The following is a 12,455-nucleotide window of genomic DNA, read 5'->3' as shown; positions in this document are numbered from 1 at the left end:
TCACACACTCACCTTTTTGACAGTAATCTTTATTTGCTTTGTATATATCATGAAAAGCAACATATATTAAAGGTGCTTGTAATCATCTAAAGAAAATCACATAGCGTGCACACGTTTGCAGGCCTAAAGCTCAAACACGACCATTCAAAAGACGCAAAACTGTCTATAAATGGGTATAATAAACAACATTAAAACACTCCACAGGATCTGTCCCTTCTTATAGGTTATACTATAGTGTTTAGAGGTCTTTACGCTGTTTTCTCAGAGCTGCTCGTCTCTGTTTCAAGGTTACTGACCCATCAGAATAAGCTGGTCTAAAACTGAGAGGTATCCTAAGAGGATATACGAGGGACAACTAATCTCAGCAGTCTCCCTGCTTCTTTTCCATTAGTGATACATTCATATGCTGTCAATGTCACATTTCTGCATTACACACATGAACAAGTGACTATTTATTATTTCTGTCTAAGACATCTGGATGGATTGCTGTTTGTTCATGTGGTATTCAGGCTGGATCTCATCAACACAGCAAGTGATGTGCATCAATCCAGCTCAAATCGAGCCGGCAACACCCAGTGTCCTGCTCTAATAATCTCGTTCAGCATGAGGGCAGTATGTACAAGACTGTGCGCAAGACAAGTACAAAGTGCAAAGTTGCAATAGTCACACCTCAGAGGTCATACGTGTTTCTAACTCTGTGTTTCCTGTATTTTTCTCTGTGCATTTTTAAGGTCGCCAAATGTCATTTTGTTCCTTTTCAATGTGATATAAAGGTTGGGGAAATTGCTTTTGTGTCATTAAAGGAAATTCCAAAAAGCTTCCAAAAACTGCGATTAATAGTTGGTCCATTTGGTTAAATTACTCAGGGGTATTCGTTTCCTCGTTAAGGCACGGGGTAATGGGTTCGCTGGTGGCCTAGTTGAATATTTATGCCTGGAGTCCACCAGATATAAGAAAAAAGCTGCCTTTGTGCTTTACTGCATAGAATTTGTTGCAGTAAAAATGTGCAAAGGAGAAGGGGTATTATTAAATGGGGGAAATTCCACTTTTACCATGCAAACCAGAGCCATAATGCAACAATCTTTTCACCTCACACATTACAAAATCAACAAGAATGGCACAACTTGTCTGAATATGTTGGATTAGTACACAGAGAAAAACAATCGCAGGAACACAGAACCTGCAGAAAAAAAACCCTCTAGAATTTAGTCTTTTTAAGTTGCTGCAACTTTGGGAGAAACTTGGTCTAAAGTTAGCCTGCATTTGTATGTGTGCACGGATTTCTTCCACCATGTGCGTCATCTAAAGAGGTGACTGGATGGTTTGCAGTGCAGTGTCAGTTGGCGGGAGCTGTACCCAGACATTCCGATCCCCATGAGGCCCAGCAGGATGGCCGTGCGCGTCATAGCAGGTCCCTCCCGGCTCTGCAGCACAGTCTGGGCTGCTTGAGTCTGAAAGAGAGAGCAGGGGTCATCAGGTCCGATCATCACCGGGGACCAAGGCAGTGTCAGCAGCATTTCTCCTGGCACTGGCAGCAGCGGAGTCCATGAAGAGGTGACTGTGGTCATACACCTGTCTCATCCCAGCAATGATTTTACCAGAGGGGAAGAGTCGTACTATAATCTGCATTTAAAGTGACAGTATGAATTTAAAACATAAATAAATTAGTTTGGGCCTCAAACGGGTTGACTTTGATCATTTGATGGCGTTTACATCCATCACTCTCTTTGTGATGATAAAAAAATAAATATAATCTTGATCTATTCTTATGGAATCAGGATGATGCAGATGGTGATAATCAATGCTGGTCATTTTTAAACAAAGAGAAACCACATTGTTGGTTCCTGAGTCCAGCAGCAGGGTTCTGAAATACCCTTCCTGTGGGGGGTCATAAGAAGATCTCAAGTTATTCCCCTAGATCCAATTACAGAGCGTTAACCTGGCCTGGGAAGATATGATAGATTATGTCTGCTGACCCATTATTCCTGCCATGACAAAAACCAAAAACAAATGAACACAGTGCAGACAATAGAAATTTGCACTTTCTGCTTCTGAATTCTTCAGATTTGCATTTGTGTGATTGATTCAATGCTGATGAATTCACAAGAAAACAAAATAAACCTGACATAAACTCTGAATACGTCAACTTTTTATTGTAGTTTTGATAAATCTGTAGGACGACCAGCCAAACAACAGCTGTTTTTAATGGGACTAATGGAATTTCCTCAAGTCCACTTATTAATCTACCCACAGACGAAAATCTCCTTAAAGCATCTTACGCACCTGGAGGTATCTGATATATCCAGGGGTCAGCCGAGGAATACGGAAAAACATTGTTGCCTCCTTCAGTTTTTCACGGTTGAAACCACAGGTAACAAATGTGTGAGCGGTGCCTCCAACTTCCTGCTTGGCAGCTTTATCCCTGCAGGATGGACAGCAGCACTCCAGGCTGGGAACACACACCTCGTTCCCACACTCAGATACACCCTAGACTTACACCACAGTGATCTCTCTCCTGAGGAGAAGAGCAGTGTCAGTACCTGATATATGAAGACTTGGCTGTGTTGTGTAAGATGGTCACATGGTGTGCCTCTGTGTGAATATCCATGTGTGTCACTGGAAGATTAGCAGAAGGCAGAGTTGGATTAACAGTACATGTAAGAGGGGGAAAAATCCTGCCCCATCACAGGATGGCACAAACAAAACATTGCAATGACGTCTGCTGAGGTCACAACAAAATTTAACAATTAGGAGCATTTAAAATTCAATTGGATTCCAGCAGTTTTTTTTCTATATGTAGGAATCCTTGCTGAAAGTGGCCTGAATAAAAGTACTTGGGAAAACTATTAATTTCTCTTGATTCCAGTCTTATAAAGGAGGAGAGACTGCAAAATATGTATCCATGCAAAATATGACCCCACTGCTGGGGCAACAGAGGATGGATGGATGGATGGATGGATGGAAGGATGGATGGATGGATGGATGGATGGATGGATTGGGGGGGGTCATGTAAACAGTCCAGGATTCTTTTGAGAGCAGCCCAGGACTTCTTTACTAATGTGCCAAGAACAGATTAGGCCAATGTAAAAGGCATGCAACACAGATTAAAGGAAATCACTTCATCACACAAGGGCTCACAGGCATGTGCGCTCTCTCTATCTCTCTTGTTTTCATTCTTAATTACTTGCCTGAAAAATGTTGGTTGTGATTTTGTTTTGTTTTTTACAGTGGAAACAATATGGTTAAGATCACTTCACTGAAAGGGAAGTAGAAGATATATATAAACACGCGCGCGCGCGCGCGCGCGCACACAAACACACAGACACACACACACAGATGAAAACATTTTGTATTTTATTCAGGCACATGTGCAGACAGTCGCATTTGAGTCGCATTATGATTGCGTTTTTTACCCTTAGGAAGGACCCCGAATCTCTCTAAATTGGGAACGCGGGCTACTGTAAACTTCAAAAACCATCGTATTCGTAAAGGTTTTTCAATTGAATATTATACGGGTAGTTTTCGAAGCACGTGTCCCAGTCACTTTATCACTGTAGTTGTCCCACATTTTTTGTTTAGGTTTTAGAAAAACGACGAAACGAAGTTGTTTATTTTCTTGCTAGCTAGCAGCTGAACAGTTTACTTTTACAAGACAAGAAACCTGATAACGCCCACCTAGACGAACACTAACCAAGTAAGCCATTCCGGCTACATTTTCTTCAAAATACTTTCTGGAGGGAAGCATGTGCCGTTTTTATCAAACATTGATAGCTGTATGCCGCTAACTACAAATTAACTACTAAGGTAACAACTTTGCACATAATATGTCTGCGCTACCCTCTTTAATCTGTGCTGGATTTCGCAACCATTGAATTTTACCCTTTTGTGTGCTATATTATTATGGTCATTTCAGCTCGAGTTGCATTTAATCGAAAATGAAGAGGAGAATTGACAATGCGGCTGCATTGCAGCATAACACAAAGAGGAATCGTGCTGACAGTAGCGTAGAAGAAGAGTCGGAACTATCAAGTCAAGGTAGTTTTGATTTTGATTTTGAAGTTTTTTGGAGAAACAGACAATGATTTCCGCGGCTAGTATTTAAAGCTACTTTCTATGACAGGTGCTTTTGCACCCATAAGTTGATTTCTTTTTAAAGGGTTTTCTTTTATTAATATTATTCTTTGTTTACTTTGGATCGCTGAACATAAGTAGTTACTAAATACTTTTTTTTTTTTTTTGCTGTCTAGACTTGAGCCAAAATGATTCTCTCCATGACCAGGAGGACGAGAAACCAGGTTTTTCCTCGACGGCATCATTTGATGACCAGGATGCCTCACAGACCTCCAGTTTCTCTATCTACAACAGCGTGTCACAGAAACTCATGGTAATGCCTCCGCAGACCATGAATTATGTTTCTTTCCACCAATAATCCACCCCAAAAATTATATGTTCCACTGATGTCTTATATCCTTAGGCCAAGATGGGTTTTCGTGAGGGTGACGGTTTGGGAAAGTTTGGTCAGGGACGAAAAGAGATTGTGGAGGCTTCAACACAGAGAGGACGAAGAGGTCTGGGTCTCAAGGTGCAGGGCTTTCAGGGAGAGCTTAATGTTGACTGGCGTGATGAACCAGAGGTACGGTAAATAAATAGTTATAGTGAATACATGTTAAATTTTGTTTTTGTTTTCAAATGTCTACTCTTTTATTTTCTATGCTCTCTACCTTTCTGGCTGTGCAGCCTAGTGCCACAGAGAAAGTAGACTGGTTCCCTGAATGCACCACAGAGATTCCAGATTCAGATGAACTGAGAGAGTGGCTGATTCTGGGCCAGGTAAACATACAAATCATCCACTTAGCTGTACGCCGTTTTCTTGGGTAGAGTCCTGTGGACCTTATTTACTGTTCTGTACTGTATTGCTCACAGAGGAAACTCAAGATTAATGATGAGACTGAGTTCTGTACAGAAGACCTCCTACACACTCTTTTAAGGTGCAAGGTAAGTTAAAACATCTGTCATTTTAAGGTCTTTTTAAATAACCGAGGTTAAACGGATGCTTATGAGGAAAAGGGTTTGGTTGTAGGGGAAAAAATCTAAAGCTACAATAGATTAGCTCATAAGCTTTGTCAACCAAGAATTATAGTTCTGGTCTTCCTTTTTTCAAGTCTAATTGTGTATTTTTTCCCAATAATGTTAAGAAGAGTTGGTAATCATTGAAGATGAGTAGATAATGGCCATTGAATGAGTTGCTGCACCCAAATTATAACCCTCAGTTAACATCTGCTACTTTGATATTCAGTCAGTGTTTGATAACCTGGAGGGTGAGGAAATGAGGAGGGCACGGACGCGCTCGAATCCATATGAGGTGATCAGAGGAGGGATCTTCCTCAACAGGTTAGTCTCAGAGTGAACATCATCTATCAGCTGCAGTGCTGATTGCACATTACATCAAAGTGTTCAGGATCATTTTAATATGTCCTTTTTCTTGCTAACCATAAATAACAACTGAGTCAAAGTTTACTTTCTTTACAGAAGGAAACCTTCATTCCCATAAAAGATGAGTTGTATTAAATGATTTGTGTTTTCAGAGCAGCTATGAAAATGGCCAACATTGACCACTGCTTTGACAGCATGTTCACCAACCCAAAGGATTCACAAGGGGTGAGTCCGAGTAACAACTGGCATCCATAAACGTAAGCTGATTTAAATTTGTCTTTTGTAGAAATCCCTGACAAAAGACCGCGAAGGTGAGCTTCTGTACTTCGGCGATGTCTGTGCTGGACCGGGAGGCTTTTCAGAGTACATTCTGTGGAGGAGGCGCTGGCATGCTAAAGGCTTTGGTATGACGCTGAAAGGACCCTGTGACTTCAAACTGGAAGATTTCTATGCAGCACCGAGTGAACTTTTTGAACCTTATTATGGTATGAATAAGCGCCGCACACTCACATAAAAACAGGAACTGTCTCAGGCAGTAGCCGTTTCAGTGAGGGTGACCACTGTGGTTCTCAGGTGAGGGAGGGGTGGACGGAGATGGCGACATCACTCGGCCAGAAAACATCACCGCCTTCAAGAACTTTGTTCTCGAGAATACGGATAAAAGAGGGCTGCACTGCCTGATGGCAGATGGGGTGAGAATATCTGAAGACCCAAAAATTTTCAGTGTTAATTATACTACAGATCACTGACTAATAATGTTTGATGGATCACCTGTGGATCACTGGCTGTGGTCTGGTGCAGGGCTTCTCTGTGGAAGGTCAAGAAAATATCCAGGAGATTCTGAGCAAACAGCTGTTGCTTTGTCAGTTCCTCACAGCCCTTTCCACTCTCAGGACAGGTGTGTGGATGCGAGCAGTCCAAATCTGCCCCCAGTAAAAACGGCATCGTACTTGGGTTTTACCTGCATTTAAGTTGAATTAAACTGGGTTTTTTTTCCTTCTTCAGGTGGTCACTTTGTCTGCAAGACCTTTGACCTCTTCACTCCTTTCAGTGTAGGTTTGGTTTATCTGCTCTACCTCTGCTTTGAAAGGGTCTCCCTGTTCAAACCTGTCACCAGCAGGCCGGCTAACTCCGAGAGGTTGGTGCCAATTTTTGAATAATGTCGAGAAAGCAGAGTCACAGAGTTTAAGTGAGAATTTATTGGAATTTTTGGAGCTGGGCTCCACAGCTCCTTGAATGAAATTCTAAAGGCAGAAAATATTTGTATTGGTAAAACTCCCATCCTCCGCAGGTATGTGGTGTGTCGTGGTCTGAAGCCCGGTTCAGATGCTGTCCGGGAGTATTTGTTCAGAGTCAATCTGAAGCTGAACCAGCTGAGGGACTCGGACACTGACGTCACAGATGTGGTCCCTCTGAGCATCATCAAGGAAGACACAGACTTCTACCATTCTATGGTCAACTTCAACGAGAGGTAGATGCACACGGCATTCACAACAGTCCTGGTTTTCTGCTCCAAACTGACAGAAAGGGAATTTCCTGTCTCTTCAGCCTCTGTGCAGTCCAGATCAAAGCCTTGGCTAAGATTCATGCTTACGTGCTTGACCCGTGAGTAGCATTTCTCCTACTGTGCTGTTGTGCTGGGAGGTGAGTGACTGTGTGCTGGTTTCTGTAGGACACTCTCTGAGCTGAGACAAGCAGACATTAGGAAGGAGTGCCTGAAGGTTTGGGGGGTGAGCAGTGGTACTCTGATACACACCATCAAAAAAAGGAAATAAAATACTCGTGCCTTAAAGGGGTAATTGTGTTGGGTGCACTGTCCAGGTGCCGGACAAGGCTCGAGTCGCTCCTGCTTCCTCTGACCCAAAATCAAAATTCCATGAGCTGGTTAAGGTTGGTTATTAGATCCTAAATTAAAGATTTTTAAATATGAAACCATCTAATCAGCGGTTAAATGTGTTTAACTGTCTGCCCCCTGCCTCAGAATTCTGATGTGGAGTCGTTCCAGTGTAAACTGTCCCCTCTCAACTCCAGTACATTGGAGAAACTACGTCACATCCTAGACCACAGATGCATTGTGGGAGGTGGAGAGCAGATCTTTCTCCTAGCACTTGGGGTGAGATTCTATGTGAAACTTTAATGTAATGTCAACTTTCCATTTAGTTTGGACCACTGCACACAGTAATGGGTCACATACAGAATTATGTGTATTGTATAAAAAAAAAAGGGTATATCTGTTGACTGTCAGATTAGACAAGTTAATTTTCTGTCCCTGTGCAGAAGTCCCAGATATACACATGGGATGGGAAGATGCCTCTGCGCTGGAGGAAGCTGGAGAATTTTAAGCTGGAGCTGCCCAGAGATACACTTTTAAGTGTGGAGATTGTTCAAGAGCTGAAGGGCGAGGTGAAGAAAAGCTGCAGTCCTGCTCCTCTGAGCAGGGCTCCATCCTAAACCCTGAGGAATTACACTTGAGTTTTGTTTTACTGCTCATTGTTGTGTGAATGCATTCGTTCCTCAGGGCAAGGCGCAGCGTAGGATCAATGCAGTCCACGTCATGGATGCACTGGTGCTGAACGGCACTGACGTGAGGGATAAACACTTCAACCAAAGGTCGGACAGCGCCACCTGGCTTTGAAACACCTCAACTTTTCCTTAACATTTTCTGAATGATTTCATTTGTGTGTAGGATCCAGATGGCTGAGAAGTTTGTAAAGGCTGTTGCAAAACCCAGCAGGCCAGACATGAATCCCATCAGGTAGGTTTTGGGAAGCAATGTGCTTAACTAAAAACTAAAAATTCTTTTTAAACAAACTCTGAATGTCTTTTCATAGAGTGAAGGAGGTTTACAGACTGGAGGAACTGGAGAAGATCTTTGTCAGGTATGACCAGCGAAAATGATCGTTTAAACTGATGTTGGGAAAAACACATTTTCTTTATTTTTCCAGACTAGAAATGAAGGTGACCAAGAGTTCAGGCGGAGTTCCACGTCTGTCCTACACAGGCAGAGATGACAGACATTTCCTTCCCACAGGTCTTTACATTGTTAAGACTGTCAGTGGTACGTGTTTGAGTCATCTGTCAGCTTTTGTCAGCTCTGGGTTGTCAGAACCTGCAGGTTCTGTTGAAAAACTGCCTTCAATTCTAAACTGCGTGTTCTTTCCTCAGAGCCGTGGACGATGGCCTACAGTAAAAACTCCATGAAGAAGTTCTTCTTTAATAAACTCACTAAGGAGTCCACTTATGACATGCCTCCTAATGCTGCTGCTCCCTTTCAGTATGTTTCCTTCTCCTGGGTGTTCCATGTCGCTTGTTTCTGTACCAACGATATGTGCTGGAGTGGATCTTTCTTTGCTTTATCCTCAGTGTTTGCCATGCTGAGCGCTTCTTCTGGGCCTGGGTGGACGGGGTGATCGTCCATGATTCACAGACGAGGGTGGACCCCGAGAAACTATCCAAAGATGACATCATGTCCTTCGTACACCAGAACTACCAGCCCTGAAACCCCCGCAGAACTACTGAATTTCACTTGCTGCAACCTAGAAAGATTTCATTATAACATTGAGGATAGGGATTGATCTGCCCTGTTGTTCAGTTAAATATCAGTAAACATTTTTTTATGTAGGTCAAGGGAATGAATAGGATGATGTAAATGAGGTAACAAATTATGCATTTCCAGCAATGGCATTTAGACATGAGGCAACAAAATACACACCAGTTGTGCAGTTTTACTTGTATGTTTATGAAACACAATTGTCAGGACAACGTGGAGATCAGCGTTGCTACGGTCTCCATAATGACGCGCATGTTACTCGAGGTGAAATTTTTATAGATCCTCACCCCTAAATTATTTACATACACGATTGGTGCATCTGAAGAAAGAACCAACATAGACACACGCGTTAAACCAACTCTAGAAACAAACGACCGTGCCTGTCCTTATAAAATTAAGTTGATTGAGAGTTCGGTAAAAGGTTATTTTTATTTTTTTACTTTGGTGTGTGATTATATTGTGTTCGCTGCTGCTTCAAGACTTGTTTCTTCGGTTGTCTTTTTCTGTGAAGCTAGCTTACAAAAACGAGCAATGTAAATAACGATGAAAATAAACCACGAGCTTTTCTGAATAATAACTTCTGTTCCTGTTAGTTGTAGTTACGGTTAAGACCGTCTTTAAAGGTTCCGACTCCCGTAAGGTTCCTAGCCGTGCTGTTCGCTGGTGAACGCTGCGGCGCGTAATTTCAGACGTTTATTCAAGACATGTATTTAAAAAAAAACAACATTTAACATCTTTGCGTGAGCATAGGTTCAAACTCGGACTCATAATTAATACTTTACACATTTTAGTCTTCGCCATCAATCGACATTACAATTCGGACATATTTTGGAGTTACCCACCGCCAATAAAAATTATATATCCGGAAGTGACAACAGGGCGTAAACTCCTAACCGTTCCTTTACAATTATTCCATTGGTTTAAAAACAAACAAACAATTTTGAATGTTGAATTTTATTACGTGACCATGGTTTTGAAAGTCGCTTAATTAAACTTCGTCATAATAATGGATAATCTTCGCGTGTTATTGTGTCTTTGCATGACAGGTTAGAAGCCAGATTTAAACATCAGGCGGAATTGGACGTTTTATATTGTTCTTCGTACCGAACCAAACGATGTGTGGATGTATGTTTCATTTGTGCGTTGCAATATTTCATGCAAAATATCGAGTAAAAGCAAAGCATAGTGTGTGTCTTTGTGGGGTTGCGCTACATAATTGCAATACATTAATATCCATAATGTAGGCCTTGTATGTGCTTAGATTACGATCAAAGAGGGCATATTATTGATTGGAATGTAACTGCTTTTACGTGAATCATGACCTGTAAAATTATTTGAATTTGAATAAAGAGGAATTAAAGCATCCTCAATTTTGATCAATAAATCCCTAAAACATTCTTTTGTTGCCCAGAAAGCAGTTTGTGAGCAGATTCCCGACTCAGCAGTTTCTGCCCACTTTGTGTTTGCTGAGAGCTGCAGCTCAGCTGAGAGGGTTCTGCTGGGTTTCCAAAAGCATTCAAATCTACTTAACTGCCTTAGTGATTGTGCAGCTGAAGAAAGATTGTAAATGTATTGGTTTGTGTGTTTCACTACGTGTGAAAATCTTGTGATTTAAAACACTTTAAAACAGGCTTATCTAAAACCAGGATCTGTTCATAATCTGGAGTCCAAAAGAATCAATTATGCATTGAACAATAAACACTAAAGTGTAAACACCAAATTCATACTAAATGGATCCTGGTGGAGGGTTCAGGTCGTCCTCTGCTCTCAGAGCAACCCCACCTTCAGAATTTCCAGCAACATCTGATGCCATCCTTCATCCTGCGTCACCTTCTCTGCATCTGCTGAGTCCTTCCTTTTATTCAGTCACTGCGATCATGTTCCAACAGTCAGCAGAAACTTTTTTTAAGCATATTATTCTCTGCACACACACACTCAGCCCTCCGGGATCAGCGGCTGCAGACGGAACATGTTTAATGATTCTCTCTGTGTCGCCGCTGCTCTGGCCTGTTCAACTGAAGATAAAGTTGGTGCAGAAGACAAATCGCTCCATGACAGAAAAGATTCACTGATAAGGAGTCCAATCAGATTTCTTCCTTGATTTCTTCCCATTTTCGGCCCCCTACAGAGACAGGCCTAGAGGCTTAAAATAACCCATTTGGCATTTCTATACTATATCCAATATAAAGCATTTAACACTAGAAAAAGTCAATCTATGTGGATAAATAGCTTATGTGTCTGTATTTGCTACAGTTCTTGCATCATTTTCTTCATGAAGTTTTCTGTTTTGCATGTCTAAATATCTGTAAAATCAACTACAACCAAAGTATCAGGTATACCAACTGTAAGTGAGTTGTCACTGTGGCCTTTATTGCCCCGGAGCAGCATTATTGCCCCCCTGCCTGTTGAATGGCTGTGATTTGTAATGACCCTTCAGCTCCGAGTATGACACTCATCATCATTCTGTCCATGGAGGTCCTGCACGGGCATCTGGTTATTGTCAGGTTCTGGTGTCGGAGGGCAGGTCTTCATTATGGATGCTGCAATGCCTTCAGTGTCTCCGTGCACGTTTGGTCACAACGTGGATGTGCCGGCGTGTTCAAAGGGCATCGAGGACCTGCGGAGAATGCTGAGTGGTTTGAGGAATCAGCCAGATGCCGGCTGGACAGTTACAGCTTCCCATTGGTCTATTACAGGATGACTTTGTGGCCTAATAAGATGTCCAGAGGGTGGAGATGAGTGATGACCCCACCGGGGGAGGGAAGGCTGCTTCCTGTGTGATGGAAAGCTTGGGTGCCATGGTGACGGTGTTAATGAGGCTGTGATTTAATGGCGGCCATGAATCTAACACAGGAATAAATGAGACCAAGACCAGCTCTTTAAATATCATCTTGGTTTTTTTATTACAGACATAAGAGAGTGTGGGCAGCCTGCCTTCAGCTCCCCCAGATCACAGCCCCCCCCCCCTCCAGCCTCTTCACAGGCAGCGCCGTGACTGAGACCGGCACCCAGCTGTGGTCTCAGGAGATTGAGCCGCAGGCTGGTACCGTTTACTTTAGAGCGCACCAGCCTGAGTTCTGAATGACTCCAGATTAGGGGCAGAGGAACCTTAAAGCCCCTTTAAATAAAAGCACTTTAGCCTGGTGGTAGTAAATCTGGCCTCTACCCTACTCGGCTCCTGCCCCTGGTGAGGGGCCATAAGGGTCCTGCTGTGTGAAAATAAATAATCTAAAACAGAAAAAAACACTCCCAACAAAGACATGCTCTAAAAATGCTCAATGCTAAAAAAAATAAGCCAAAAAGATAATCAAAATCTTTCTCTATTTAAATACACACTTATGTAGAACTTCTGGATTGGAATTCTGGATGGTTGTGGAGGTTCTGTAGAAACAGCTGGACCAGATGTGCCGAATTGGTCGCACACAACTGTGCTCATGTCCGGATCCCTCTTCCAGCTCTTTGGTAAGCGTGA

The 12,455-nt window shown here is 42.4% G+C and overlaps 1 protein-coding gene across 3 annotated transcripts; it reads left to right on the top strand.

Annotated features, from left to right (window-relative positions):
• The first annotated feature begins 3,389 nt into the window (after window positions 1-3,389).
• cmtr1 (cap methyltransferase 1) lies at window positions 3,390-9,560 on the top strand. 3 transcript variants are annotated; one of them, XM_011612102.2, is made up of 24 exons: window positions 3,390-3,694; window positions 3,914-4,035; window positions 4,248-4,384; window positions 4,475-4,633; window positions 4,738-4,830; window positions 4,924-4,995; window positions 5,297-5,391; window positions 5,586-5,658; window positions 5,720-5,918; window positions 6,007-6,125; window positions 6,235-6,331; window positions 6,439-6,571; window positions 6,725-6,904; window positions 6,982-7,038; window positions 7,106-7,163; window positions 7,255-7,323; window positions 7,415-7,546; window positions 7,711-7,836; window positions 7,952-8,043; window positions 8,120-8,188; window positions 8,265-8,312; window positions 8,379-8,491; window positions 8,599-8,707; window positions 8,797-9,560. In XM_011612102.2, exons 2-24 carry the CDS (start codon window positions 3,936-3,938, stop codon window positions 8,930-8,932), a joined length of 2,466 nt encoding a protein of 821 aa, XP_011610404.1. In that variant the 5' UTR covers window positions 3,390-3,694; window positions 3,914-3,935; the 3' UTR covers window positions 8,933-9,560. The 3 variants fall into 3 exon arrangements, with proteins under 3 accessions (XP_011610404.1, XP_003971781.1, XP_011610405.1); XM_003971732.3 differs by having other exon boundaries at window positions 3,390-3,804; XM_011612103.2 differs by lacking the exon at window positions 3,390-3,694 and having other exon boundaries at window positions 4,280-4,384.
• Window positions 9,561-12,455: the final 2,895 nt, after the last annotated feature.

The sequence above is a fragment of the Takifugu rubripes genome, chromosome 16 (assembly GCF_901000725.2).
Source record: "Takifugu rubripes chromosome 16, fTakRub1.2, whole genome shotgun sequence".
Lineage (NCBI taxonomy): Eukaryota > Metazoa > Chordata > Actinopteri > Tetraodontiformes > Tetraodontidae > Takifugu > Takifugu rubripes.
This window is presented reverse-complemented; position numbering and strand designations above follow the sequence as displayed.

Bases quoted from the DNA above. Each gene is read 5' to 3' on its own strand.
- cmtr1 (XM_011612102.2), top strand. From the start codon at position 3,936: ATGAAGAGGAGAATTGACAATGCGGCTGCATTGCAGCATAACACAAAG. The intron at 4,634-4,737 runs GTACGGTAAATA...CTGGCTGTGCAG, and splicing joins ACTGGCGTGATGAACCAGAG to CCTAGTGCCACAGAGAAAGT. The intron at 6,126-6,234 runs GTGAGAATATCT...GGTCTGGTGCAG, and splicing joins ACTGCCTGATGGCAGATGGG to GGCTTCTCTGTGGAAGGTCA.